The following is a 27,909-nucleotide window of genomic DNA, read 5'->3' as shown; positions in this document are numbered from 1 at the left end:
AGGTAAAAAGCTGCAAAAGGGAAAGACCACTCTACTTAGGGGGCTCCTAGCAGGTGTGGGGGGAAAGAAGTGACATAAGGATCCCAAAGAATGCAGAGGATTCAGGTACTGAGAGATGGCGGGGAGGGCATTTAAAGCAGAATGAGCAACATAGCAAAGTCCTGCGGGGACGTGAAAATACAAGTCTGCTTGGGAAACAGCGTCAAACTGTTCCATTTACCAGAGTGCACGGTGGTGGTTCCCAACCTAGTCATCACCAAAGACTTCTTTTATTAGCTGAATCCATGTTTTAAGAGTTTTTTTTTTTATCCCCAATCTGCCCCCTTTAGCATTTATTAAGGAAGAAAATAATTATTTCCCCATTTTCGTTCATCATAGACACTTAACTACTAACCAATAACCAGTGTTAACATGTTGCATTGATATAAATCCTGGGGAGAGAAGGAAGCGAACAAACTGGAAACTTTAGCCTAGTTTAACCTCCACAAGCCATAATAGGTGAATGTACATTTCAAATAGTCCTCACTCACGGGGAGGGGGGAAGAACTGGGCTAAAGGTTAGGCACTGCAGGCATAGTGTTCGCATTGGGGAGAAGACCTGGAGTAAATATAGAGCTGTACCCGTTCATTTTCAGGGCAGAGTTTCTGTAGGCAGTGGAGAGAAATTGAAGGCTCTTCAGCAGGGAGAGACAAAGCCCTAGCAGAATTTTAGGAAGGTTTATCTGGAGTTGAGCAAGATGGTTTGAATCAAGGAGACATAGTGGGTAAGTAGACTAAGGTAGAAAGTAATTGCAATAATGTAGGCATGAAGAGATGAAAGCTCAAATCCATGTGGCAACAGTGAAAAGTGGAACAGAGAAAATGAATTAGAGTACAGAAAAATCAAAAGAAAATGAAAAAACTTTGGGGCCAATTTGAAAAGATGAGTGAAAGAAGGAGGCTTCAGAGATCAGTCCAGGGTCTCAAGTCTAGCAATCAGGAGGACTGTGAGGTCATTCGTGGCCATAGGGAAGCCCAGGGGAGGAGCCAACCTGGTAAGGAGACTGAGGGGCAGGCAGAGGAGGTGGTGAGTTCAGAGCTGGGAGGTCTGGAAAGGGGTTAGAGCTAGAGAGAGCAGCAGGTGGCTACTGCCAGGGCAGGGTGAGCTGAAGCCATGAGAACAGGGTAGCTCCTGACAAGACTGTGCACAGAGGAAAGAGAGTGAGGAATCCCTGCGTGTAGAGGATGGGAAGGAGGAGGACTGCCAAAGAGTGACAGAGAATCCACCAGACAGGCAGGAAGAAGACAAAGAGAATGGGATGTCACAAGAGCCAAGGAAGGAGAGACTGTGAAGCAGGAGGTTCTAATAGTGCCAACAGGTGCAGAGAGGAGGCGTTGGATTTGGCAATGAGAAAGTCACTAGTGACATTTGAGAGCAGTTTCAGAAGAGTGATCGGGGTGGGAACTAGATTACAGGGGGTTACCATTAGAAAATGAGAAACTGTTAGCACGTATAGGTTACACTTTTGAGAACTTTACTGGGAAAGGAGAGAAATCCAACAGAAGCCAGAGCAATGTACTAGAAATGACCTCCTAGATTTTCTTCTCCAAGTTCTTAAGTCAATAGGAATGAGGGATGGGGGTAATATGGTCTGAGTGCCACCCTGCAAGGCTGGTATAAGAGCTTTAAGGTACTAGGAATAGGACAACTAAAAGATCCTAATGAGGCCACAATCTTGACATTCAGAGCTAGAGAAGACTTGGAGGCTCTAGTAAAACTTCAAAATAAATGTGAAGGATACCAGAGAAGAGAAACAAAAGGAACTGTAATAACTATGGACTCATTAGCAGACATTTACTGTGCACTTATTATTTTTCCAAAAATGTTATCCGAGCATTTGGCTTCAACTGCCACCCATGTGTCAATATCTCCAGCCCACATGGATGTCCATTTCAAACTCAACATACTTAAAGTAGAACATGTCATCTTGTTCACAAGAATTCTGATCTTCATTTATTCTCTACCATAGCGAATGTACTACATCACCCAACCAGAAATGTGGCAGCCAGTCTTCATTCCTCCTCACCTCATCTCCTTTATCTAATGAATGCATCTGCTTCCTGAGTCACCTAAACACTGTCCCCTTCCTCTCTCTCCCATTATCATTGCCGTAGTCCAGGACGCTGTCACCTCTCACCAGGGTTCCTGCAGCAGCCTTCTAACTGGTCTTCCTACATCCAGTCTTTCTCCACTTTAATAATTCTTCAGATCATGAATTTCTTTATTTAAAAAATAATTAAACACCAATAATGTACATATTTCTCTGAAACACAAAGCTGATCATGTCACTTCTCAGTTTAAAAACCTTTAATAACTTTTAATAACCTTTAATAACTTCCAGCTGTCTATAAGTAGAATTCAAATTCCTCACCCTGAAACAGAAGGCCCATGGACTTTGTGCCATTCCAGCCTTAACTTCTTCCACTGCCCCTACATACCCAAATCTACAGCCACTTCCTTTAGTACTCGGGGTTCTCATGTTCTCTTTCTGTGCCTTGATCTTTGAGCCTTTGTCACTTATGTAGCTCCAACTGCTGTCTCTGAGTGGTGCCCAAATCTCTAACTTCAATCCTACACTCTCTTTGGAGCTTCACCTCCAAGACACCTCCAGTTGTCTCCAGGGAATTCCCCCTAACTCTCCCACCAACTTGACAAAACTGAACTCAGCATCTTCCTTCCAAGGGTGGGAGTGCTTGTGACTTCCTTATTTCTGTGTTACTCTTGGTCAATCAGGCTAACAAATTAAAAATGATCTTTACTCTTCCTCTTCCCCCTTACCCTGTTCCCCATTCCTGGACACGTCAATTAAGCCCCCAAATTCTGTCAAGTCTTCCTCTGTTATATCTGTCTAGGATTTCCTTTTCCATTCCCATGACCACCACCAGGACAGGAAGATCAGTACCAGCCCAGGACCTCTCCCACTCTTCACCCTTCTCTCCAGTCTCAAAGGAAGAGGCAGGCTGTTCTCATCATGGCAGTCCCTGTGTCCTTTTATCAAAACCCCAAATAGGTGCCCCCTATTTACAAGTCTCAGTCCAAACTCCTTTGCTCAATTCTTGGGGTGCTCCTCTGAGAGGGGAGGGAAGAGAGACTCAAAGGGCAGGAGAAGAAAGAGAGATCTTGTGGTGAAGAGACTCTGGAAACGTTCCTTCCAAACAGTCTTTACCTTTAATTAGAGTGGGGATGGGGCGGGGTGGCATGGGACAATTCGAAAGAGTTTAGAAGTCCTAGAAGAGCAGGGATGCAAGATTGTGGAAGAGTACACGATAGCTTCGACAGCACTGTAATGTTCTAATTTTAAAAAAATAATTTAAATTAAGGGTTTTTTCTTAAATTATGCTTCATGACATATACATATATCCATTATATATATTCTTTTGTACATATCGAATGTCAGTTTTTAATTTTAACTTTTTTTAAAAGAGAAGTCTTAGGACAGTCACTAGGAGGCCAACAGGGACACAGTGATAATAGGCATAGGAAATTAATATGTGTGAGTGTTTCTTGTGCAAGATAGATCTTGAGAGGGGGGCACCGGGGTTTAGAGAGGTTAAGGGGCTTGCCTATGGTAACACAGCTAGACTGTATTAGATTTGGGACTTGAATCCATGTATGTTTGACCCCAAAGTTCGTCTTAGGATAATACTAGAGGGAATTTGCATGATGTAAACCTAATCTTGTCAACTGGAGGCTGTGACTCCTGAGCACATATTGGTATGAAAAATTCCAATGTCCACCATACAAAATGGCAGTTAGAGGAACCCTCTTTCTTTGAGGACCTGCCTCTCTTTTCTCTGTTTAGCAATTGGGTCTTCTTTAACCTCCTCAATTTCTCCTTTCAGACTCACTCCTTCCAACTTTGGCCTCATCTCTTCTTTAACCTCGTTCATAATGTGGCAGGGGCTCCCTCAGAGCCAAGGAGAGTAGAGGTGAGTAGCGTGAGTAACCTGTTTGAGAAGGAGAATCTACAAGTGGGCAGCAGTTTGAGGGGCTTTTGCTGGGAAAAGCAGATGTGGACAGAGGGGATCAGGGAAGCTTTAGGCTGGGAGGCATGACAGAGGCTGAGAACGGGTGACACTTAACAAGTCAGGGGGCCGGACATCGTGGCTCATGCCTATAATCCTAGCACTCTGGGAAGCCGAGGCAGGAGGACTGCTTGAGCTCAGGAGTTCGAGACCAGCCTGAGCAAGAGTGAGATCCCGTCTCTACTAAAATAAAAAAATTAGCCAGGCATCGTGGCTCATGCTTATGGTCCCAGATACTCGGGAGGCTGAGGCAAGAGAATCGCTTGAGCCCAGGAGTTTGAGGTTGCAGTGAGCTACAGTGATGCCACTGCACTCTACCCAGGGCAACAGAGCAAGACTCTGTCTCAAAAAAACAAAACAAAACAAGTCAGGGGAATGGTTAGAAAGAATAGAGACACTGACATGGCTCAACACAGGATTCCAAGTGGCATTTTTGTGCTCAGATCCCACGATGCTGACCAAATTCCATTCGTAGTGGACACTTTGTAGCCAAATGACTCAGGCCACAGAGGAGAAATCCAAAAGAAGGACTGAGCTATATTCCCCCAGTCACTAGCCAATTATTATGTAGGTAGACCACCTCCTTTAAATAAATGCAACATACACAAACCCATATTTATAAGACACAAGCTAAGGATGCCCAGTTACACTACTAAGGGATTCTTTCCCTAAACAAAAAAGAAAGATTTTCCTTAATTAGGTGGTTCCTCTAGTACCTTTCCAGTTGAGTCCAGTAGACAGAAATTCCAATAACAGCCAATATACTATGGCAGGAAGGAGGCAACAGGGAATAAAGAAACCACCAGGCACTTGGAATTGAGAGGCCTGGGTCATAGTCCTCTGTCCTCTTGAGACCACTCCTCACCTGTAAAGTGAGGGCTAACCCTGGAGCACCTCCTAATGTCATATAATTTGTAAATCCTGGCTATCTCCACCCAGTCCTAAAAGCAAGACAGATCTACGTGTGAGAAGCTTCCCACGCTCTTGCTCTACTGGAAATAGCCAGGTGGGCACAAGCTTGCCAACCTCAGGAGCCCAGCTGGGGCTCTGTCTGCCCTGGAGCTGGGATCTGCTTCTCCCTATTTCACTCTAATCTCCCGCTACAGTCATTTGCCACATCCACTCCTTCAACCATATCCCTCCTCTGCTCTGAGTTTTCTAGGGCTCCATCGCCCTTGAATTTATACGAATTGTTATAATCTACCAGATTGGCCTCCCTGCTCCACTAAGCTCATATCCTCAATCATCTCCTGCCTTCCCCATCAAGCTTCCTCTCCCTACCTCCAAGCTACTGCGCAAGACATCTCGTGATCTTGCTCAAGGAAACCTCCCCAGATTGCCTAATCCCAGGGCTGCCACAGAGACACCTGCTGATGAGGCAAGTTGAGGACTGAACAGCATTCAGCTTGCCAGTCCTTGCACCCTGGCTTACAGCTGCATCTGCTGCAGGAAGAGAACTTTTTATTTCCCCTCAAGTGTATCCCCTGCTCTCTAAGCTACATGCCACAAGGAATGCATTGCCCAGAGAGGGCTCCTCTTTAGATCAGCAGTGTGGACCCAGCTGTGCCCCTCCTGCCCCAATATTCTCCAGTTCCAAACCCCATCTCCCATCATAACAATTGTATTGATTCCTTGTAAAGATGCTTTCTTTCCCTCATAATACCTAAAAGCCAGGATCTTGCCTATTTTTCTGCATCGTGGTGCCTAAGAAAACTGTTTTTTCTCCTGTCTCAGTTCAAGCTGAATTATAAAGAACTGAGGTTAAAAAAGAGGTAAAGTCTAGGAACTACAGGATCAGTAATCAGGTGAGGAAGTGGCAGTCTCCTTCCTTGTCAGCCAGGCTAGGTTCAGGGCAGCCTGGACCGACACAAGGGGCTGGGTGAAAACACCTTCTGCAGGGCCCTGTCGGCCCTGTGATTCCCCCTCCCGCAAATGGGGCCAGCTCTATGCAAATGTGTTCTTGCCCAGGAGTTTGGTTTCTTCTCTCGGAGCTCCTGGCACAGTGGAACCAACGTGAGCGGCCACTTGGCAGGACAGAGAAGGGCAGGCTAGCAGTCCCCAAGGCTCAGGTGACAGGGCCAGGCCCAGGAGACAGGGATGTTGACTGGGGCTTTAACAGCACTCCTGATGCCAATCTCAGGCTGAAAACTCGATATTTCCACTTGGAATAACAAGAAACACCAGCAAAAGGGCTGAGGAGGGCGGTACAGCAGGAGTGCCCCCTGCAGGTCCCACCGGGCAATGCCGGACAGAGGAAGGTGGCACAGGCTGGGTGGGACTTTCAAGAGATCCTTGGGATGATGGTGATGATGGTGACGAGGATGAGCAAGAAGAAGAGGAGGAGGAGGAGGAGGAGGAGGAAGACAGTAGCTAGCATCCACTGAGTATTTACAATGTGTCAGGGGCATTGCCTTATGTAGTCCTCAAGACAATTCCCAAGAGATGAATAATATGGCTGTTCTCATTTTCTAGATGAGGAAACTAAAGGTTAGACAGCTTAAGTCACCCAGATAGCAGTAGACTGAGTTGGGATTTGAACCCAAGTCATTGCCTCCCAAGGTTATGTTATTCAGTATCCCCATCCCACCCTCCCAGCTCATTCCAGGAACTTCTAGCCCTCCAGTGTCTGTTTCTATGTCTTCCTGCTCCTCTAGCTCATATTTTCTTGTTCCAACTCTAAGGGAACTGGAGAAGAGTAGATTGATATTTTGGGGCTAATAATACCGATAACAGCACCACTACCACCTTGCATTTCTGCACCACTCTCTGCTTTTAATTATTCTCCTGGGGGAAAATTAACATTTGCCATTTCTCCAAATTTTTTCTGATTTTTATCAGTGTAACTGCAGCTATTTTTCTATATAGTTATGATTGATTCATAAGAATATTTTATGTTCTTCTTTTTAATGTACTAGTGTGTTTATATACACATTCACATATATGAGCATAGTAATTACAATGGCTTTACAGTAACCTATTATATCAATATGCCGCAGATATTGCATTACCGAGGCAGTGTAACTTTGTGAAACGAGCATGAGTTTGGCAAAAACAAATGCTGGCCAGGATGTGGAGCAACAGGAAAAAAAAGTCATTGCTGATAGGAATGCAAAATGGTACACCCACTTTGGAAGACAGTCTGGCAGTTTCTTAGAAAACAACATACTCTTACCACACAATCCAGGAATCATGCTCCTTGGTATCTATCCAAAGGAGATGAAAACTTGTGTCCACAAAAAAGCCTGCACACAGATGTTTACAGCAGCTTTATTAATAATTGCCAAAACTTGGAAGCAACCAAGATGTCCTTCAGGAGGTGAATGGATAAATAAACTGTGGTACATCCAGACAATGGAATGTTTATTCAGTGCTAAAAAGAAATGAGCTACCAGACCATGAAAAGACATGGAGGAACTTTAAATGCATGTTACTAAGTGAAAGAAGCCGATCTGGAAATGCCACATACTGTACAATCCCTACTATGTGGCGTTCTGGGAAAAGCAGGACCGTGGAGACAGTAAAAAGATCAGTGGTTGCCAGGGGTTAGTAGGGAGGGAGGGACGACTAGGCAGAGCACAGAGGACTTTTAGGGAAGATTAATATATCATATTAATAATATAATGCTATACAGACTACACTGTATGATATTATAATGGTGGATATAGGTCATTGCACCTTTGTCCAAACCCATAGATTGTACAACTCCAAGAGTGAATCCTAACGTAAACGATGGACTTCAGGTGACAATGATGTGGCAATGCAGGTTCATCAGTTGTAACAAATGTGCCACTCTGGTGAGGAAGCTGACAATGGGGGAGGCTGTGCAAGTGTGGGGGCAGGGGGCATATGGGAAATCTCTGTACCCTCACTCTCGATTTTGCTGGGCACCTAAAACTGCTCTAAAAAAAATAGTCTTAAAAAAAAAAGCTCAGGCATGATACAGATGTGGGAGCTTGATTGATGTCTCTGTCCAACTCTGTGACTCTCAGGTCAAGGTAAATCACTTAACCTTTTTCAGTTTTGGTTTCCTCATCTCTAACTGGGAAAAATAATCTCTATCTCATAGGGTCGTCGTGGGATGAAAAGAAGCGTGTGTGTCGCTCATAGCTGATGCCCAGTGAGTTAGTAGAAGCCCCAGTGTGTGTTTGTGTCTTTCTCCCCCCATGGGATCAGGAGCCCTTCCTGGGCAGGGACTTACTCATTTCTGTAAGCACCCATCTAGCACATTGCCTGGCACTTGGACACCACAAAAGTTTCCTGAGTGGATAGTAAGCCCTAACCTAGGCTTTTCTGTCTGCTGGACATTTGAGTTGTCTCTAGACTTTTTGCTAGTAACAAAATACATTTCAAAGCCCTACCATTTATATTGTCTCATTTCATCTGCACACCCTGTGAAGCAGGCAGAAAGGGGGTATTTGCACATGTCTACACTCTGGGAAACAAGGAACGGCTGTGGTTCAGAGAAGTGATGTGATTTCTATGGGTCACATCACAAATTATCAGCAAAGATTAGAACCCCTGACCTTGCCTCCCTTCCTCCGGTGGTCTCTTTCCCTCTAGCTACCTCCTTCTGGATCAGCAGCCTCTCCAAAAATGGAGACTGTGATGGTGGCCCTGACTTAAGGGCAGCACCTGCCCCCAGAGAGCCCCTGTTGGAGGTGGTGAGCCGCCAGCTCCCAGGTGGCCCTCTGAAACCCCAGGAAACCAAATACCTTATTCCCAAGCACACCAGAGCTCATGTTTCCCAAAACAAGGAGCTTCTTAGGAAAGAGCCAGCATGCCAGCTTTGATTTTCTTTCTTTCTTTTTTTTTCTCTGAGAGGGTGAAGAGGAGAGCTCTGAGTTGTCCAGGAGGAGGGACTTTGACTAAAAATAGCTATGGCGTGTGGATCAGGCCCTAGTGGTACCCAGGACTGGGGAGGGGAGGGGGATGCTCTGGAGCTGTCGCCAGACTGGTTACCGTGGAAACGAGAGAGGAGCAGGGGAGCCTGGGAAGTGGGGATGACACAGATAGCAAGTCCTAGTCAGAGCTGCCGCTACGTTTAGGAGAAACAGCGGTGTCTGCGGCTCCCACCCTCCAAGGGGGCCCGTGGGGGGGCGGTGTCAGGGGCATGGACGCCACCCCCCAGGGGTCTCTGCTGCCGGCTACTCTCCTCTCCACGTGCTGTGAGTTGAGTTGTGGGGGACTTGGGGTTTGGGCCCCTATTTCCAAGGCAAGTGGGGGTTTGGGAGGAGCTGGTTCCTGAGGGAGTTTTCACCAGATCTCCTTCCAAAAGATAAGCCCCCTTGCTGGCCAGCACTCTCTAGTGGGAGGAGAAGGGGTCCAGGAAAATGTGGCACTGGGATCTTCTGGACAGGGGTCATAGCATGCACAAGAAATGAGAAGGAGTAGGTTGGAGGAACTGGAATTATTGGAGGGAAGATGCAGCAATCAAGTCCTTGATCTTGGGATAGAGGGAACATTTTCACACCTTTCCTTCCCCGTGAGAAAAATGCAGCCCTTCACTCAGGAAGATAGGAGATGGGACACAATCAAGATAAGGCTTACCTAGATCCCTAGGGCAATGGAGAGTGAGAGTTTTGGGGGTGATCAGATGTTGGGGTCCCTTCCGCATCCCCGGGCAGAAAGAACTAAGCAGCCGACTGGGGGTCAGATTACCTAAGACCCTGAGAGAACATCCGGAAGCCCACATGGAGCTAAAACTAGGATGAATGAGATCCGGGTACTTTCCTGCATGACCTGGGGTCTCTGAGCCAGTTAAAGCTTAGAGATCACTTCCGAGGACATCCTGAGCTGCAGGGATGGAAAAGGAAGCCCATTGTTGGGGGAGAGGAAGACCCTAATCTGTCATTGTCATGGGGCTCCTGGACTCCATGTCCCCTGACTCCATGGAAAATAAACGTAGGGGGTGCCCCTAAGCTCTAAGCCGTCTCTTTTTGGTCTGTCTTCCTGCTGTCTACCCCAATACACACACACCACTGCCCCAAAGGTCTGGCTGCAGAGCACCTCACTCCATAACTAAAATTCAGGAGTGCGGGGTTTAGAGTCACATATCCAGGCAGTTTCTCCCCAGGACCTGGTCAAACATGCAGACCATCTGTGTGATCCTTATGTCACACTCCTCCGTCCTCCACCCCACCCCCCTCGCTTCATCCCAGGTTTCCTTGGAGTGGGGGAAGAGAATGATTCCCAGGAAAGAGAAAGGAAGGTTGAAGAGTCCCAAATCCTTATTCTAGGGGGTCCTGGGTGCCTAATGAAGGGTTCTGGACCTCTCCCCGGGCAGATTGCAGCACGGAGAGCTCCTCAGGGAGAATTTAAAACAAAATCAGGTGCACTTCGCTTGGAATGTGGGCTTTGGGGCATATGGCAGGTGGGGGCGGGCTGATGTTAGGATAGTCAATGGGAAGTAGGAGGCTGGGGGAAACCAACTAGAAGGGGTGGGGAAATAAATGTGGGTGCTTAGTGCTTCACTTGGTCTGATCTCATGTGTCTCAAGAATAGGATACTAGAGGGATACAAACCTAACTCTCGATGAACTCTGTGCTTCCTCTCCCCCAGCTGTCTCTGCTGATCTCATATCCTCTAATCCCCCTCCCCATTTTCAGGCTGTCTCCACTGGGGAAGCACCCAGGGGAAATGGGCTGACGCAAGGGCAGCAGCGATCATGGTTAGGACTCAGGGTTTCCAGGGGCAATTTCCTAATGTTCAGCCCTTGCTCTCCACAGCTTCCCATCTCTCTCCTTTGTCAGCTTGTTGAGAGGAGGAAGATGTGGGAGGGTGTAGAGTGAGTGAGATCCAGGGATGAAGAATGGGAAAGAATTTCTGTGGGTCAATCTTGGGGTGAACTTCAAAAGAGCCTGGTTAGACCTGCAGGTTGCACTGCGGGAGCAGTCATGGGGGGCTGCACTGACACCAGCCAGGGAAAGGAGGGCAGAAGTCCCTAGGGCAGGGAGGGCTCCACACAGCAGAAAAGAATTAACCGCCTGCCCCAAAGAGCCCCCAGTCTAACGGTTTCATGAAACTCCCTCCCGGCCTGGGTCTTCTGCCTCGGAATGCCTGTGAGGTGCTGCACACCCCAGCTAGAGGTGGTGGCACCAGGATCTCTGGTACCTCCTTCCCCGGGAAATCATCATCGAACTTGCATAGTGCTATTCAGTTCACTCACATTATCCCATCTGATCCTCACAACTTTTTGAGCGTGGGGGAGCAGCTAGGCTGTATGTATTGCTCCCATTCTACTGATGCGGACATGGAGGCTTAGAGACACAAAGGGACTCGCCCAGGGTCACCCGGCACCCGGCGCGGGCCCTGATGTCTCCCGCATACCCCTCTCCCGCGGGTCCACTAACTCGGCAAATCTTTATTAAGTCCCTCCAGGACCCCCGGCGCCACCGAGGCGCCCAGCGAGGGGCCGCGGGCGGCGGCCGCCCGGGCCCCCAGCGCTCTGCGGGTGTCCGCAGCGCTCGCACTGACGCCGCCGCCGCCGCCGCCGCCGCCGCCATGGCGCAGGAGAACGCCGCCTTCTCGCCCGCGGCCGAGGAGCCGCCGCGCCGCCGCGGCCGCCAGCGCTACGTGGAGAAGGACGGCCGCTGCAACGTGCAGCACGGCAACGTGCGCGAGACGTACCGCTACCTGACCGACCTGTTCACCACGCTCGTGGACCTGCAGTGGCGCCTCAGCCTGCTCTTCTTCGTGCTCGCCTACGCGCTCACCTGGCTCTTCTTCGGCGCCATCTGGTGGCTGATCGCCTACGGCCGCGGCGACCTGGAGCACCTGGAGGACACCGCGTGGACGCCGTGCGTCAACAACCTCAACGGCTTCGTGGCCGCCTTCCTCTTCTCCATCGAGACCGAGACCACCATCGGCTACGGGCACCGCGTCATCACCGACCAGTGCCCCGAGGGCATCGTGCTGCTGCTGCTGCAGGCCATCCTGGGCTCCATGGTGAACGCCTTCATGGTGGGCTGCATGTTCGTCAAGATCTCGCAGCCCAACAAGCGCGCCGCCACGCTCGTCTTCTCCTCGCACGCGGTGGTGTCGCTGCGCGACGGGCGCCTCTGCCTCATGTTCCGCGTGGGCGACCTGCGCTCCTCGCACATCGTCGAGGCCTCCATCCGCGCCAAGCTCATCCGCTCGCGCCAGACGCTGGAGGGCGAGTTCATCCCGCTGCACCAGACCGACCTCAGCGTGGGCTTCGACACGGGCGACGACCGCCTCTTCCTCGTCTCGCCACTCGTCATCAGCCACGAGATCGACGCCGCCAGCCCCTTCTGGGAAGCGTCACGCCGCGCCCTGGAGAGGGACGACTTCGAGATCGTCGTCATCCTCGAGGGCATGGTGGAAGCCACTGGTGCGGGCGGGCCCGACGAGGGGAGCGGGATTGGCAGGGGGTGGGCAGGGCAGAGGAAGGCAGGGGCAAGAAGAGGGGCCAGGGGAAGGGAGGGTGGATGGAAAGGCTGGTGGAGGATGAGAGGGGACGTGAGGTAGGGGGACCTGGGTGGGAGCTGGGGGTGTGGGGACGAACTGAGTGACTCCGCAGAGGGCCGAGAGAAAGCTTGGAGGAATTCTACTAGATGGCGCTGGCTTGGGGCCCTGGGCTGAGAGTTTATGTGTCACTCGGAATAGGAAGAGTGGTAATGATAGCCGTGTAGTGCATAGTTCCAAAAGCACTTTACAGCTCTGAGTTCATTTAATCCTAGCAAGAATCCTCTGAGGGTAATTTCTTGTCATTATGCTCATTTTTAAGAGATGAGATTGCCCCTAAGGAAATGTTCAATATATTGACCACTGTCCTAAGCCAATAAGTGGCCATGCGCGGATTGGAGACAGGTGGTCTGGCTTCAGGATTTAGGGAAGTAGGATGGAGGAGTTAGGTCAGAATTTTTCTCTTTTCACAGAGATCCAGGCCCCTGGAATTTGACGGTGAAGGTTTTCCATGGCCTGAGTTATTCCTAGGCTGAACTTTAAGGAGAGGTTAATACCTGCCTGGTCTCATTTCTGCCTCAGTTTCCCCATTCATCAAAAGACTCTCGGTATCCACTGACAAGGGAAACAGATGATACTACCATTTCTAGCCCCTTCCCAAAAGGGAACTGGCAAATCACCTGTGATGTCAGTACCTCCCACTCAGACACAGTGAAGGTTCGGAACAGGTAGGAAAAGACCAGCATAAGACCTACAAATGCGATCTCTTGCGACTTGAGACCTAGAAGTCGGATGAGGATAAGGAAACTGCAGGTGGAGAACCAACGGCCCACTAGGGGGCGCTGCATTTCCTGCCTCTGATGCTCCCTGCTTTTTTCTCCTGCAAGCTGGTGCCTTCAGGTCCTTTCCCGTCCTTAACGCTGAGCCCCAGCTTCACACTCCCACCCCAACCGCCCCTTAATGTTCCCCACTCCTCCTTCACCCCGATGGGGCTCCCCTGAGCTATTTCCCCTCCCCCACACACCCCATTCCCTTCCCTTCCTCTCTCCAGCTGTCACTCCTTTTTTGCCAGTATCTCAGGCAGGCCCCTTTCTTCCAGGGAAGTTCCTGCCTGGCCCTCTTTTCCCTTTGTACTCCCAGCCCCTTCCTCTCTTCCTCTCAGCCCCTCTCTCCCCATGTCCCTTATGCCTCTTCTTCCCCGCTCCCACTGGACACCTCCTGTTCCAGCCTTCATCAGAGAATACCAATGTCCCCAGGATGTCTCAGGGCCAGGCTTTCCATGTTGAGAGCCAGCCTCTCTGGTTAGCAAATGTTCACTCTTCTCTTCCCTCTCGCTCTGAGATGGCCATGGGTTGGGGGAGAGACCCTGGGGTAGGAGGAGAATGACCTGCCCTGGGGTGTGCACTGACCCAACAGGGAAAACAGGACACAGGCCCAGGGCAAGGAGGACTGGGGAGGGTGGGGTGGAGAAGAGGGAGATGGAAGAGTGTCTGATTTTTCTAGAGAGATAAAGCTGGAAAGGATGGTAATATTTTGGGTGAGAGAGTCAGGATTCAAAATGCTTTTGAAAAGCAAGAATAATGAGCCAAAACCCAACCAGATGACATTTAAAAGGAATAAATATAAAATTCTACATTTAGGCTTTTAAAAAATCACTTATGTAAGCACAGCATGGAAGAGCTCTGGTGAAAAAAGAACTGGGGGTTTTAGTTGGCCACAGGCTTGATGTCGTAGCAATGTGATGCAGCCTCCAAAAATGTTTATGTAATGTAATCTCGGGCCCTATTAGTTAAAACATCATAGCCAGGGGAGATGGTGAGCCTTCTCTAATGCATAGATCAGACCACAACTGGAGAACTTACCACACTCAAAGTACTTAAAGGGTCCTCCTTGGCCATTCTGGCTTGCATTCAAGAAAGTAAAATTTTTGGAAGCCAGATCAAATGAGGAATGGTGGAAGGAGCCAGGGATGTTCAGTGAAAAAGAGAAGACACAAGAGAACCTGAAGTTCCTGTTTTCGGATACTCAAAGGCATGTCAACTGGGAGGGGAATGAAACAGAGGGGTGGAAATCCCAGGAGGCAAATTTTAGCTCTGCACAAAGACAAGCAATCCAACTATTAGAGCCATCACACACAGGAGTGGGCTCCTTATGAGGTGATGAGCTGACAATCCTGGGAGGTAATCAAGCACAAGTTAGATGCCCATTGTTGGGAATGCTCCAGTGGGCAGCCTTGTATGGAGTGGGAAGTTGGACTAGATGATCCCTAAGGTTAGTTTCAAGGTTGAGTTTCTCTGGTTGGCATCAGCAAAGGAGAGGGTCAAGGGAAGCAGGGCTGGAGATTAAGAGGAGTAGGAAACAGAGAAGAGGTGAGGCAGCTAGCAAGCACAGGAGTTGGGGAGGGGGAGAAGATGGGCCGAACCAGAGGGAGGTGGGGGGCCTTGGGGAGGGTTGGGGTGGGGAGGGGTGCTGGGAATAGGGCTGCAGAATGAGAGGCAGGAGAAGGAAGCCTGGGGCTGGGATCCTCCTGACTGTGCCCTTCCCCCCAGGAATGACATGCCAAGCTCGGAGCTCCTACCTGGTGGACGAGGTGCTGTGGGGCCACCGCTTCACGTCAGTGCTGACCCTGGAGGACGGCTTCTACGAGGTGGACTATGCCAGCTTCCACGAGACCTTTGAGGTGCCCACGCCCTCGTGCAGTGCCCGGGAGCTGGCAGAGGCCGCGGCCCGCCTCGACGCCCATCTCTACTGGTCCATCCCCAGCCGGCTGGATGAGAAGGTGGAGGAGGAGGGGGCAGGGGAGGGGGCCGGTGGGGAAGCTGGGGCTGACAAGGAGCAGAACGGCTGCCTGCCACCCCCAGAGAGTGAGTCCAAGGTGTGACCAGTTTCCTCCAGACCCCTGTGGCAGACCGGGGGCCAGACACAGGTACCTGGGAGCTGGATATCAGAGGTGGAGGAGGAGGCAGGCAAGGTCCCTGGAAATGTGCTGAAGTTGGAGAGGCCCCTTCAGAACCTTGAGTCTAGAATCCACTGTGGAAGGGATGGGTCCTGATTTCAGGAAAATGGAGGGTGGGGATGGGTGAACGTACAAGTCTGTCTGTGTTTGACCTTCACATCTGTTCATGGGCGGATGGATGGACAGAAGGATGGACTTATGGGGGCTGGAGGGGAAGGTGGTGGCAGGTAGAGACAGCTGACGGGATCCGTAAATGGACCGATGGATGGTTAGTACACTCAGGGCTGCTGCTAACCCTTAGAGCACCTTGGTGCAAATCTTAGAAGGCACCTTTTCCTCCGGACAGATGCAGCCTCAAACCAGGGTGCATGGCTTGGGGAACAGAGTGTGGGATGGATTGCAGAACCCACTCGCCTCTTCAGCCAGCCTCCCTGGGTATGGCACACCTGTCTAACTGGACACAGTGGCCCAAGCCGAGCCAGAGGAGACAGAGCTGGGCAGAGGTGGCACAGATGAGGAGGTGCCCTCCCAGCTCCACCCCTACCACTGTGACAGGCTGCACAGGAGGGCGAAGGGCTGCAAGGGGGAGCTTAGTCCACGAGCGGGTGCAGGGAAGCAGGCCGTGGGGGGAGATGCTGGAGCTGGGGCCCGGGAACCGGGCTGGGAAAGGAGGGCAGGGGTGGCTATTTTCCAACAGTGGAGAGAGAGATACCACTGCAGAGGCAGAAAGAGAGAGAGAGGTTCTGAGGAGGAAGAAGAGCCAGGGGAGAGATCTAGAAAGTGGGTTCACTAGAGCCAGGACATGGAGGTCCCTGGGAAAGCAGAGTTTGTTCCTGGGTCACAGTGGGGAGGAGTCATTCAAATCATTGACTGGGTGCCACATGCAGTGGACATTCAAAGACCTGGTTCCTATCCTGGGAATATAGGGCACATGGGAAAACAGAGGAATCCACACGTGCAATGTGGTCCAAACTGAGAACGTGCGCAATCTCTTGGAGCAGAGGGTGGGAGGGTTTGGGAAATCAGAAAGCTGGGGCTTGAATAAGGGGTGATGGAAGCCAGCAGTTAGAAGACATACCTGGAGGGCTTGTTAAAACACGGATTTCTGGGCCTCACTCCCAGGGTTTCTGCCTCAATAGGTCTGGAGTGGAGACCAAAAATTTGCATTTCTGACAAGTTCCCAGGTCATCGTGCCGCTGCTGGACTAGGGAGCACACTCTGAGAACCGTTGCTCTAAGCAAAGCCTTGGTGGTCAAAGGAGATGGGCACACAAGCCGGGGAGTGGCTGAGAAGCTGAGGACCCTCTGGGACAGAGAACGTAAAGGGTGGAGTACCATGTGTGGGAAAAGGGACCGGAAGCCCAGGCTGAAGAGTTTAACTTTGGGCCCAGGAATCAACTGTCCGTGGAAAAGGGGCAGTGGCAGCAGAAGAGGTATCTGGGAAGGGGAGTGGGCCAGAGGGACAGGATGGAGCAGTTAGAACTCAAGGGGATTCCTATGGAGGTAGCGGGGTGCCGGGGCAGGAAGGGCTTCGGTGGCAAAGGGTAGACTCCCTTGCAGGACAGAGAGGCAGGACTGAACGTGGGAGGAGATGTGAGAGAAGAGGAGTCCAAACTTCTGGATGTGTGTGTGGCCAGCTGCCGCCCAGCTGGGACGGGGCCCCTGGAGACATATATTCCCATCCCACCGTCACCCCTTTCCTGGTCTCAATCCAGTCACCAGCAGCAGCCCCCTGGATGGTGAGGGAGAGCAGTGACAAGTTAAGGGGGGCAGAGGGCCGGGGGCACCTGAGGCTGGCCTTCTGAAGAAAGCATGGGCTGGGCAAACATGACCTCTGACGGGGGGCCCCAGGCCCACAGCAGCCCTGTCCCAGCAAGGACCTCCTCCCTCGGTCCTGGCCGCACCCCACTCCTGTCCTTTAACAAAAGTCCAAGCCCCTTGGGGGAAGGCCCCCGGTCTGCTCTGTTCCAGGCTGGGCAGCCAGGGTCCCGTGGGGCACTGCATCTCCTGGAAGCAGGAAAGGGGGTCCTGGAGGGAGCCCATCCTAGCTTGGGTCCACTCAGAGAGGACCCATGCCCCAGTCCCTTCCCTTCAGCCTAGGCATGAACGTCTTTGCCCCAAGTCATAGGACCACCTGGGTCAGCCTCAGCCAAAGATGAGGTCCTTGAACCCTGGCATTGGCTGGTTCCCAGGAGCAGATGTTGGGCTGGGGAATGGGGACTCATTTGGGTTTCACTCAGTGACACAGGTGGAGTCTAGACAAGAGGGGGCGGGCTGTGTGGCATCCGCACACACTCACACGGTAGTTAACCCACTGCAACTGAACAGGCAGAGAAACTGAGGCTGGAGCAGGCCCCTCCTGCCCCTGGAAGTCACTGAGACCTCGCCACACCTCTCTTCACCACTGTCACCACTCAGGGCACCACTGTACAGTGCAAAGTCAGGAGACCTGGGTTCTATTCCTGACACGGACTGTTGCTAATTAGTTCTATGACTCTGGACAAGTCACATCACTTTTCTGGGCCTCAGTTTCCTCATCTGTAAAAATGATCCTTAGCAAACTAGTAATGCTCAATAAATGTTTAAATAACTGAACTGGAAGAGGTAGCCTGGATGCCTCTTAAGGTGCAATGCAGCTAAGAATCTCAGGATCAGAGAATCCTTAGGCAAGGAAATTCAGGGAGCCCCTGGGGTGCTGGAGGAGTGGGGAAGTTGGCAGGCGGGAGGGAGGGGGGAGGCTGTGGGGGCGGGTGTATGCAGGTGCAGGGCTCTGTGCACCCACAGGCCCTGCCCTGACTGATGTAATCCCCGCCACCCAGGCTCCAGGTGGCTGTGTTCTGGGGCTCCTATTCTGCTGCTGTCAGACAGAATAATTAAGGTCAGAAGGAAAAAGACTGAGGCCCCAGGGCCTGGTGGGAGGAGTCAGGCCCAAGACAGCCAGACCAGGAGAATGAGACAGGCAGAGTGGGATGGAGTCTGGGGAGCTTGGAAAGGGCCCTGTCCCTGGAAGCCCCTGCCCTGCAGCATACGAGGGGACTAGGGAAGTGGGGTGCCAAGCTCAGCTGGAATCCACCCTCCCTTTCTCTGTCCCCATCCCCAAGTAGGAGTCCAGTCCAGAGTTAGCTCAGCACTGACAGTTCAGGCAGCAGATGGAACCCAGGTGTCCCCTCTGGGCTGGGTGGCATGGTCCACGGAGGCCAGATGGTATTTGTGGTGGGAAGAGAGGCCTGGGTTGTCCAGAATAGGTTGTCAATCCCCAACAGCCTCCCAGCTACACACCCCCAGCCTTTTACAGCCTCATGGCAGGGGAAGATATAGCCAGGCCTGGATTTTATAAAACAAGTTTATTCACATTTTAGAAAAACTAATTCCAGGACAGGGAATGGCCTCCCTGCAGGATGGGTATGCGATCAAGACAGAAGTCCAGAGGGAGGGGTGTGGGGGGGAAGGAGTGGGGGATGGGGGCCATGCCTCCCACTCTGGGTGGAGGGAGGTCAAATAAATTAAAGGAAGTTGGACAGAGGGAGAGGGTATCCGGGCGACCAGAGGAGAGCTTGGAGCTAGGCTGAAGACAGTCGACACCTGCAAGAACTGGAGAGAGAGTGTGCTGTGGGCTAAGGGCAGAGCGCCCTGTGTGGGGCTCCTTCTTGGCCCTCACCTGCTAACAGGCCCCCGTGGAACTGAGCTGGCTGCTCCTCCTCTAGCTGGGCCCAGAAGGGAGCATCTCAGCCCGGGACTTGGGGGTGGGGAGCCTGAGGAAGACAGGGTTGGGGGTTTCTTTTCCCTCACCTGGGGAGTGAGGATCACCGTTTTCGCAGCCTCCTCATGAAGCAGCAAGTGATGGTGCCAAGGACGGTGGCGCCGGTGACTAGGGCCACCCCTGCACCCACCAGCAGGGGCACAAGTAGGGTGTCCAGGGCTGTGTGAGAGAAGACGGTTATGTTCGGGGGGTGCCATCATCTTCCACTCCATCACATTTGTCTCCAAGACTTTCCCCATCGGGTTCTCTGGACCCCCCTCCTCCACTCACAGACACCCCTTCCCTGCCCACTGCCTGCCCCGCAGCATTGGCCAGGAAGACCTGTGCAGACAGGCTGAAAGCTGGATTTTCCAGACTTCATGTCATGTGATGGGGAGGACAGAGAGGATGGTAGCAGGAGGGTCAGATGATGGGAAGGGAAGAGCAAGGGCAGGGGGCTGGAAGGAAGCGGGGCACTCACCATGCGTGTAGGGGTAGACCGTGACAGGCCCCGAGCGGGCGCTGCCCGCCTGGTACCAGCTGTAGTCGGCATGCTGCACCCAGGCACTGGGGGCGCAGTGGTACACACCTTCGTCCTCGGGCCCCAAGCTGTGTAGTCTCAGCCGATGGCTTCGGGGCCCCACCAGCTCCACGCTGACAGGGCCTCCTCCAGGCCGGACCCCCAGCTCTGCTACACCGTCCTGGCCCACGCCACCCACCAGCTGGGCAGGCGTTGAGCTCAGCTCCCCATCCTCAGGTCGTTCCACCCACCAGCTGGCAGCCAGCCGCAGCCCTGGGGGGCCGCCCCGCACAGAGATGTTGCACAACAGGGAAGCAGTCTCCCCCCGGTACACAGCGCCTCCTGCTAGCCATGCCACCGCCTCCAGCACCACACCTGCAGAACAGAGGACATAGGGTCAGAGGGGAAGGGTCAGGGGGCATGGGCTTAGGGCTGCTGTCCAAGCAATGCCCAGCAAACTCAGGGTGTTTCCCACAGTCTTGGCAGTCTTAGGAGTGTGGGACTGAGGTGTGGAGGCAACTGATGCAGAAGGAGAGGGGGCCGTGGAAACAGAAGAAAAGGGTTCTACGAGCCCCATCCCCCACTCACCTTCCTCCCGCACGTGCACTGGGAGAGGTCGGGAGCGGGCGCTGGCTGCTTCACGAAGCCGGGTCCCGGACCCTCGAACGTAGGCTTTGGCGAGGCAGCGGTAGGTGCCTGCGTCACCAGGCCTGGCAGCCTCTAGCCGTAGCCGGTAGGTTCTGGACGCCACCTTCTCCATGGCAATGTGCCGGCCCTCATAGCCAGGGCCCAGGCTGCCCACACCCTCTGTGTCCAACTGGGCTACCAGGCGGCCAGGCCCAGGTGCCCCCGCAGGTGCCATCTCCCAACCCACAGAGTACGCAGCGTGACGGCCTGCTGGGGGCAGTGCCCCTGACACATTGCACAGCAGTTCCAGGGGTTCCCCTGGGCCAATCCGACGTTCACCAGGCCCCACCGCCACCGCCAGCTGGCTGGCTGGAACACAGGAGTGGGGAAGGGGTGTCAGGGAGGTAGGAGGGGGCCCGGAGGTGCCTGATTCCCCGACCTGCTATTCCTTCCTTGACAGCAGTAACGTCAAGGCCTCCTGTCTGCCCTCGTGGGGTATGACCATCTCCCACCCAGGGGCCTGAATCCCACCCCGCAGCCAAAGCCCTCCGATCTCCACACCCAATTTCTGAGCAGAGAAAATCCGTCACGGGTAGAGAGGAAAGCAAATGCTAATGGGGCTGCTCACTCTGTGGAAGACCAGTTCCCCAGAGTCAGATGATGGCCATCTCTTGCCCCCCGTGGCCACGGTGCCCACCAAGGTACCATCCCTCCCAGCTCCCACAGTGGGATGTGTGGCACTCACACAGCGTCTGCACGTCCACGTGGGCCAGGACGGCCCTTTTCTCTGCGATCTGGGCCCAGCTGCCATCAGGATCCTGAATCCACTCGGTGGCAGTGCAATGGTAGGTGCCTGCGTCCCCCGCCTGGGCACCCCCCACCACCATGCGGTACCGATCAGTCCCTTCCTTGCCCAGCCGCAGCTCCCCTGCAGCCAGCCGCTCAGCGTAGGGCGCTCCGGCCTCCACAGCCAAATCAGACCGGAGTCCCACCACCTCCTGCAGAGTCGCTCGCCCCACTGGCGCCTCAGGCACAGCTCGCCCAAAGGACACCGCCACGTGCGTGTGTTTCTGTGTGCTCGTCCGCGCCAGGCAGCCCAGAGCCAGCTCCTGCCCCTCGTGCACCGTCAGGCGTGGGGGCGAGGTTGGGGCCTGGCGGCCTCGGGGCCCTGGGGGGGCAGCAGACACCTGCAGCACATCTGGAAGAACTGGACAGGACAGCTGGAGTGAGGGAGGGCTGGGAGCTGGCAGCCCTTGTTACTGCTTCCTGCGTACAACCCATTTCCCTAAATAGACTGTGAGCTCCTAGAGGGCAAGGGTCGCGTGTTGTATTATTTCTTCCATAACTCAATGGTGCCAAGTACCATGCTGGGCACACCACAGGCGCTCAGTAAATACTTGTTGAATTTCATAGAACAAGTTATTGCCTACTCACCCTGATGTTTGAGACTGACCCCTGTTTGAAATACTCAGAAGACACAGAAACTTAAGGAGAATGTCACCTGGTCTAACTCCTGCCCTACCTTTACTCTCTCCCCCAGACCTGGTCCTGTATTCCCCAGGAGTAGAGTCTATTCCACCCATCAGGCTTCTCCACCCCCCATCAGGAATGGAGAGGGGACTGGACACCTTAAGGACACTTCCCCTTCCCCCAGGAGGTAGCTTGACATGATAGGAAGACTGGACTGGAATGAAGAGTCTGGGTTTGAGTCCCACACCAGCCACTGATTTGTTGGGTGACTTTGTACAAGTCATTCAACCTCTTTGGGCCTCAAGTTCCGCAGCTGCAAAACCTGAGGGGTAATTAGATAGGTCCCTCCTGGCCCTGACTTTTTATCTTGAGGGTAGGTGTGGCCCCAGCCCCATCCCAGGGCCCAGTACCTCTCAGCTCCACCTTGCCGCTGTAGCTGCCCAGGTAGCGGGCGTCAGTGGAGGGGGTGTAGCACTCGTAAACACCAGCATCCTGGGCCTGCAGGCGGGCAATCTTGAGCACCACGGCATCACCCTGTAAGCGCTGCACCTGCACCTCACCAGCCGCCACTCGGGGCCCGAAGACAGCGTAGGAGAAGTGGGGATCCCTGGTACTGATGATGCCCAGTGCAGCCTCTGGGGCCTCAGGCCTGTACAGGAACCACTCGAAGTCCTGCCGGGCAGGGCCCTCGTAGCCACTCACATTGCAGGAGATGGAGACAGCTGTGCCAGCCACTCGGTACAGGGGCCCCTCGGGGACCAGCACCTCCCGGGCCCAGCCCCCGAATCCTGTAGGGGAAGGCAGAAGGAGTTGGAGACGCCTGACCCCCACCAGCACCATTCTTGACCCCTGCTGTGAAAGGAAAGGAAACCTGGGGCAAATTGGTACAGCTGGGACCCTGTTCTGAGAACAAGGAAAGGATGGCGGGTCATCAGACACCTGGGAATCAAGGAAGTGGGCTAGGCCTATGTTGGCCTCAGAACTCAGCTGCATCTCACTTCTGACCCACCAGAAGCAGACCCCTGCGGGCAGAGACAAGTGCTTCTGATTCCTGACCTAACCAGTCCTTGGTTCCAGCTGGACCTTGCTCTGCCCCCACCTCTTCGCCCACTACATGTCTGCCATTCCTTCTTCAGGGCCTGGTCAGGGGAGCCTGCTGGCTAGGGGAGTCTGGGACCTCATGTCCCCTCCTTTGCTTGAGGGGAGCTGGCAAAATCTTGCTCAGAAGGGCTGGTTGGCTCAGCTGTGTCACCTGGGCCAGACAATGGAGCCAGTGGCCCAGGCTGGACGGGGCACAGACCCAGTCAGTCCTCACCACACGATGCCCTCCCCCTGCAGCTGTGCCATGAGCTCACTGTTTCTCCCACCCCACAGGGCCGTCAAGGCAGCTGGGGCTTCTGGGGAAAGATCCAGGCTCTGCCCCGGCCTGGGGGCAGAAGATCCCCTCCCCCAGTGCCTGTCAACCTTCTTGGCTGGGCTAGGCTAGCCCAGCTGACGCACCACACTCCCCAACTCCCTAACAAAGCCTTCATTTGCATATGCAGTGCAATGATTTACATATGATAGCTCCCTTTCCGTGGGGAGGCACTGAACCCCCAGCAGCCCCTTCTCATCTGGTATCAGAGGCCAAACGTCTCTGCCTGACCCTACCCCAGCAGATACCCCTGGCAGGCCCTGGAGGGCTTGGCTTCTCCCTTCTCTCCTTCCATGCTTCCATGGCCCCTTCCCCCATTTCACAGGTGAGAAAGGTAAGGCAGGAGCAGTACAACATCTTGGCCAAGATCCTGCTATTCCTAGATGGCTCCTGCACACCCCTGCAGAGGGACAAAACCAGGGAGGAAGACTGGGAAACTCCAAGGCCAGGCCTGAAGGGATTGACCTCACCAGCCGGAGTATCACTGCCAGGCCTCCCAGGGAATATCCCTGGCCTTTCTACAGGGGCTAGAGGAAATACCCAGGAGTCTGTGATCAAATTCTGCCCTCCAGCTCCTCTAGAATGGTTCCTCTGAACTACCCCCACCCCCAGCTGGGCTCTTAGCCCCTTCCTTCTTCCTCTGGCTGAGTCACGGGAAAACTCGTGGTCTGTTGGTTAGGGCACAGGCTGGGAGTCAGGAGGTTGGCTCCCACCTCCATTCCCACCCCCAGCTGTATAGCCTGGGACCAAGTCCCTTCCTCTCCCAGGCCTCAGTTTCCACACTGGAGAACTAAGAGCTCCCAGCTCTGACAGTAAGTGAGCGTGTGACTCAGGAGGGCCCTGCCCCAGGCAGTTTCATAATTGGGATGCAGGTGGAGACCGCCCAGCTGACACCTTCCCTGGCTGCCTCAGGGCAGACTCTGCTCCGAAGGGCTCCCTCCCACCTTCCTGGCTCCACAACTGCTGAGGTTTGGAGATCCCCATGGGAAAGTCACCCCCACAGCCTTAGGAAATCAGCTGCCACTCAGCTCTCTCTCCCCAGACAGGCCCCTCCTCTATGTTAGCAACAGAAGGGAAGGGAGAGCAGAGGCCTGCTTTGGAGTCAAATCTGGGTTCAAGTCCTAGTCCCAACACTCACTAAATGCGTTTTCTGGGTCAAGTGACTTCATTTTCCTTGTCTGTGAAATGAATACAGTGGGTGCTTAGATCTCAGCAGGTTCACTCCTCCTGTGAGCGGCACTTCCCCACCTCCCCGGGCTCCTCCCTGCTCCATGCTGCCCACTGGGGAAAACCAACCAAGTGCTAGGCAACCGGGCCCCACAGCTCCTTCCTCTCTGTACCCCCTCCTGCCTCCTGCCCAGGGCCCCAAGAAGAGGACTCATCCTAGCCCCATGGGGCCTGGGAACCGCAGCAAGGGAAAACTGCTTGGTGCCACTGTGGAGCTCTGGTCTGGAAACAGGCCTAAGGCTACCATCAGCCTCTGCCTTGACTACAGCAGCTCTGAAGTCACCACTGACATCCCCAACCCCAACCCCCACACTGCACCCTCATTTCAAGGGCTTCAGTCTTCTCAACATCTGTGCAGGCAGTTTCACTGTCTCCATGCCACACTCTTCCCCAGGCCACCTCCTACAGGGAGCCCTCCAGTTCAGGCCAAAAACAATCTGCTGTCACTACCCCCATGCACCGAGGCAAGGTTGGCCCAGAACACCCCACCATGAACACCCACCATGACAGACACAGGGTGCTTGGAGATCCCAGCATCAGTCTCCACGGAACCTGGTTTCTCCTGAGGCAAGGAGGCTGCGACTAAGGGGGTGTGACAACTGGTGGGAGGCTGCAGAGCCAAATGCATTTGGGAGAGGGGAAGAAGAAGGGCAAAAAGGGGCCCAGCAGAGGGTGGAGATGCAGTGAGAGAGGGAACTGCCCCCAACCTCAGATGATGGGGAGGGCAATTAGGGGAGACTTACTTCAAAGACCGTGGGCAGAACTGGCCCCTGGGCTTCCAGCCAACTCTGGGGCAATTATGAGGCCAGGCAGGCACTGCCCACGCAGGGCGGGCACCCAAGGCCAGTCCTGGAGCTGAGTGTGGGGCAGAAAGGAGTCGCAGCATTTGGCAGAGCGACCCCAGGACTTGGGTACGCCGGCTGAGAAGTGAGGCCTGCCCCGGAGGCCTGGCAGTGCCTGGGGCGGCACCTCAGTGGGTCCTAGCCCCGGGCGAAAACTGGGAACCCTACTCTCCTCCTGACTGGCTCGGCAGGTGGCCACAAGGGGCAGCTGGGTGCGAGCCTGGGGAGGCTGGAGAAGGGGGTACGAGGAGCCCCAAAATGCTAAGGAGGCGAGCCGGTCTGGGGGCCGGGTGGCAGGCACCTGCCCGGTGGGGCCGGGAACCGGAACCGGGACCGGGGCCAGGCTTACCCAGCATTAACAGCAGCAGCAGCGGCGGCGGCAGCGGCGTGGGCCCAAGGGCGCCCATCCTGCGCGGCCGGCTCTGGGGAGACTCCGGGGGTCGGCGCGGGTTCTGGGGGGCCGGGGCCGCAGGGGGCGCATGCCCGGGTGGGGGGCAGGAAGCGGGGCAGCGAGGCGTGGGTGCGCCGAGCGGAGCTGAGCGGGAGCTGCCAAGTCCCCTCCCTCCTCCCTTCCTCCCGTTGCTTTCCCTCCCGCCCTCTGCAGCCTCCGAGACCATCCCCGCCCCGGTTCCCGCCCCGCCCGGGTTCCCGCCCCGCCAGACTCCAACCCCGGCTCCGCACTGGGCCCCGGCCCCGCCCCGGCCCCGCCCCCGGTCCTGGCTCCGCCCCAGCCCCCGGCCCCTGAGGGCTGGTGGCGCCTCAGCTCATCCTAATCCCCACCCACACTCGCACAGAGCACACCCCACTCCGCACCTGCCAGCCCTTCCCGGACAGTTGGGGGCAGGGGCCCTGGGGTTGGGGAGGTAACTGCGGCCACGCGCTTAGAATCCAGTTATTTGCTCTGAGCCTCTAGTCCTCGCAGCACACCCTGCTGAAGTGGCGGTGGGCGCGACGCAGGAGTTCCCGAACGTGAGGAGTTTGAGCTGAAGGACGCTTCGGGGCTCCGGAAGGTCACTGGAGACTTGTCTGTGTCCCCCTCAGAGGGTAATACCAAAGGAAAATGAGCCAGGAGGGTGGGCCGTCCCGGCGCCGTCACTTCCTGGTTGGGTGATCCTGGTCTGGTTGCTTAACCAACTTCAACCTCAGTTTTCTCCTCTGCCTATTGAACTGAGGTTGGCGACTTCCACCCAAAGGGTTATTGTGCCGATTAATTGAGACAATGTACATAAGGCGTTTGGCACAGGGTAACTAACACAAGCTAGGAGGTAAGAGGGGATTTGTCTTGTTTTCGGTTTTGAATTATTATTTGAACTGCTTCCTAAGAGGTTCAGTTTAGACCTAGTTTAGACCTGGGGTTTAGGTGAAGGAGTCTCTACGTCCAGTGAGGACAGATGGACATTGCTCTGTTCTGAGAAGGGTGGGAGAAGGAAGGAGGCATCCTTCCTGGGGCTCTGTCTCCTCCCCAGCTATGGGGGAGGTGGGGAGTGGGGAGGGGCAGGAAGGATGAGGCCAGAACCGGAAGAAGGAACAGCCAGGTCTGCAAAGCCAAGGCTATCAAAGTGGCCATCAGGCCAGGTGCTCACATCTGTAATCTCAGGACTCTGGGAGGCCAAGATGGAAAGATTGCTTGAGGCCAGGAGATCAAGACCAACCTGGGCAACATAGTGAGACTTCATCTCAAAAAAACAAAATAAAACAAAATTTAAAGTGGTCATCAAGGGAGGTGACCCCAGAACTCACCTGGCACCCTTCACCCTCCAACCCCCTACCTGTCCCCTCTCAACCTCCCACGCTCCCATTCACTTTCTACCTCCCTTTACAGAGGAGGAAACCAAGGCCCAGAGAGGTGAAGTGGCACAGGCCAGACCAGACCTTCCTTGACTTTCTATTCCTAGAACATGGCACAGTGTCTGACTCAGAGGAAATGCTCACAGAGTTGGCAGTTGAAGCCACTTTCAGGAACCCAGAGAAACTCTGAGGCAGAATGATTGCGGACTTGAAGGCAGATCAGGGGTCCAGCCCTCGCCTCCCGGTACTGCCAGGACTGGCCCAGGAATAGGGAAACAGGTGCCTGTTTATTCCCACTTGGACATATCCACAGCCTGGTTTCTCCAGCCCCATTTCATCTAAATCCATCCATAGGCATATTGTGCTATGTGAAAACTGAAAGTCATAGGGAAGCTTTTGGAGAAAACCCACTCTCCCTTTATTTAGGAGTTGAGTGGATTTAATGCCTTCCTGTCGTTTGAGAGATGAAAGATGTTACCAATCATCATCATAATAATAGATGCCATTTATGAAATTCTTACACAATAAAGCCTTTTGGATATTAGTTCTAGTCTTTACAGCATATTTTACAAGGTGGTGTCATTTAATAAAAGAGAAACCTGAGATTCAGGGGGTTAAGTATCTTGTCTAAGGCCACACAGCTTTGAAGTGGCCAAGATGTGACTTAAGCCCAGGCCTGTCTGTCCTCAAAGCTGCAAATCTTCCTGTGCCCCACTGTCCCTCCTCCCAAGCCTGTCCACCTGGTAAATGCATTCATTCAACAAATACTGATTGGGCCAGCCTTGTGCTGGGCACTGGAGAGCCTGGTAAACAAGGCTGACATGGTCCCCTGCCCTTA

The 27,909-nt window shown here is 53.8% G+C and overlaps 2 protein-coding genes across 3 annotated transcripts; one reads left to right on the top strand and one right to left on the bottom strand.

The window, feature by feature from the left end:
• The first annotated feature begins 11,565 nt into the window (after window positions 1-11,565).
• KCNJ9 (potassium channel, inwardly rectifying subfamily J, member 9) lies at window positions 11,566-15,370 on the top strand. The gene is made up of 2 exons (XM_012661919.1): window positions 11,566-12,415; window positions 15,039-15,370. The coding sequence occupies exons 1-2, from the start codon at window positions 11,566-11,568 to the stop codon at window positions 15,368-15,370; spliced, it is 1,182 nt and encodes a 393-aa protein (XP_012517373.1).
• A 3,398-nt stretch (window positions 15,371-18,768) lies between these two features.
• Window positions 18,769-25,932, bottom strand: IGSF8 (immunoglobulin superfamily, member 8). 2 transcript variants are annotated; one of them, XM_012661917.1, is made up of 7 exons: window positions 25,633-25,932; window positions 22,211-22,588; window positions 21,076-21,537; window positions 20,292-20,699; window positions 19,665-20,078; window positions 19,234-19,363; window positions 18,769-19,035 (listed from the first exon to the last, which is right to left on the bottom strand). In XM_012661917.1, exons 1-6 carry the CDS (start codon window positions 25,898-25,900, stop codon window positions 19,248-19,250), a joined length of 2,046 nt encoding a protein of 681 aa, XP_012517371.1. In that variant the 5' UTR covers window positions 25,901-25,932; the 3' UTR covers window positions 18,769-19,035; window positions 19,234-19,247. The 2 variants fall into 2 exon arrangements, with proteins under 2 accessions (XP_012517371.1, XP_012517372.1); XM_012661918.1 differs by lacking the exon at window positions 25,633-25,932 and adding an exon at window positions 24,944-25,538 and having other exon boundaries at window positions 18,774-19,035; window positions 22,211-24,392.
• Between the last annotated feature and the right edge of the window lie 1,977 nt (window positions 25,933-27,909).

This window comes from Propithecus coquereli, unplaced genomic scaffold, assembly GCF_000956105.1.
Source record: "Propithecus coquereli isolate 6110/MARCELLA unplaced genomic scaffold, Pcoq_1.0 Scaffold74, whole genome shotgun sequence".
Lineage (NCBI taxonomy): Eukaryota > Metazoa > Chordata > Mammalia > Primates > Indriidae > Propithecus > Propithecus coquereli.
Note: the sequence above shows the minus strand (reverse complement) of the source record. Positions and strands in the feature narration are given on the sequence as shown.

Excerpts from the sequence above, each read along its gene's own strand:
- KCNJ9 (XM_012661919.1), top strand. The coding sequence starts at position 11,566 with ATGGCGCAGGAGAACGCCGCCTTCTCGCCCGCGGCCGAGGAGCCGCCG. Across the intron at positions 12,416-15,038 it reads GGGCATGGTGGAAGCCACTG|GAATGACATGCCAAGCTCGG; the intron begins GTGCGGGCGGGC and ends CCTTCCCCCCAG.
- IGSF8 (XM_012661917.1), bottom strand. The coding sequence starts at position 25,900 with ATGGTCTCGGAGGCTGCAGAGGGCGGGAGGGAAAGCAACGGGAGGAAG. Across the intron at positions 22,589-25,632 it reads GCTGCTGCTGTTAATGCTGG|GATTCGGGGGCTGGGCCCGG; the intron begins GTAAGCCTGGCC and ends CTTCCCCTACAG. Across the intron at positions 20,079-20,291 it reads AGTGCACGTGCGGGAGGAAG|GTGTGGTGCTGGAGGCGGTG; the intron begins GTGAGTGGGGGA and ends TCTGTTCTGCAG.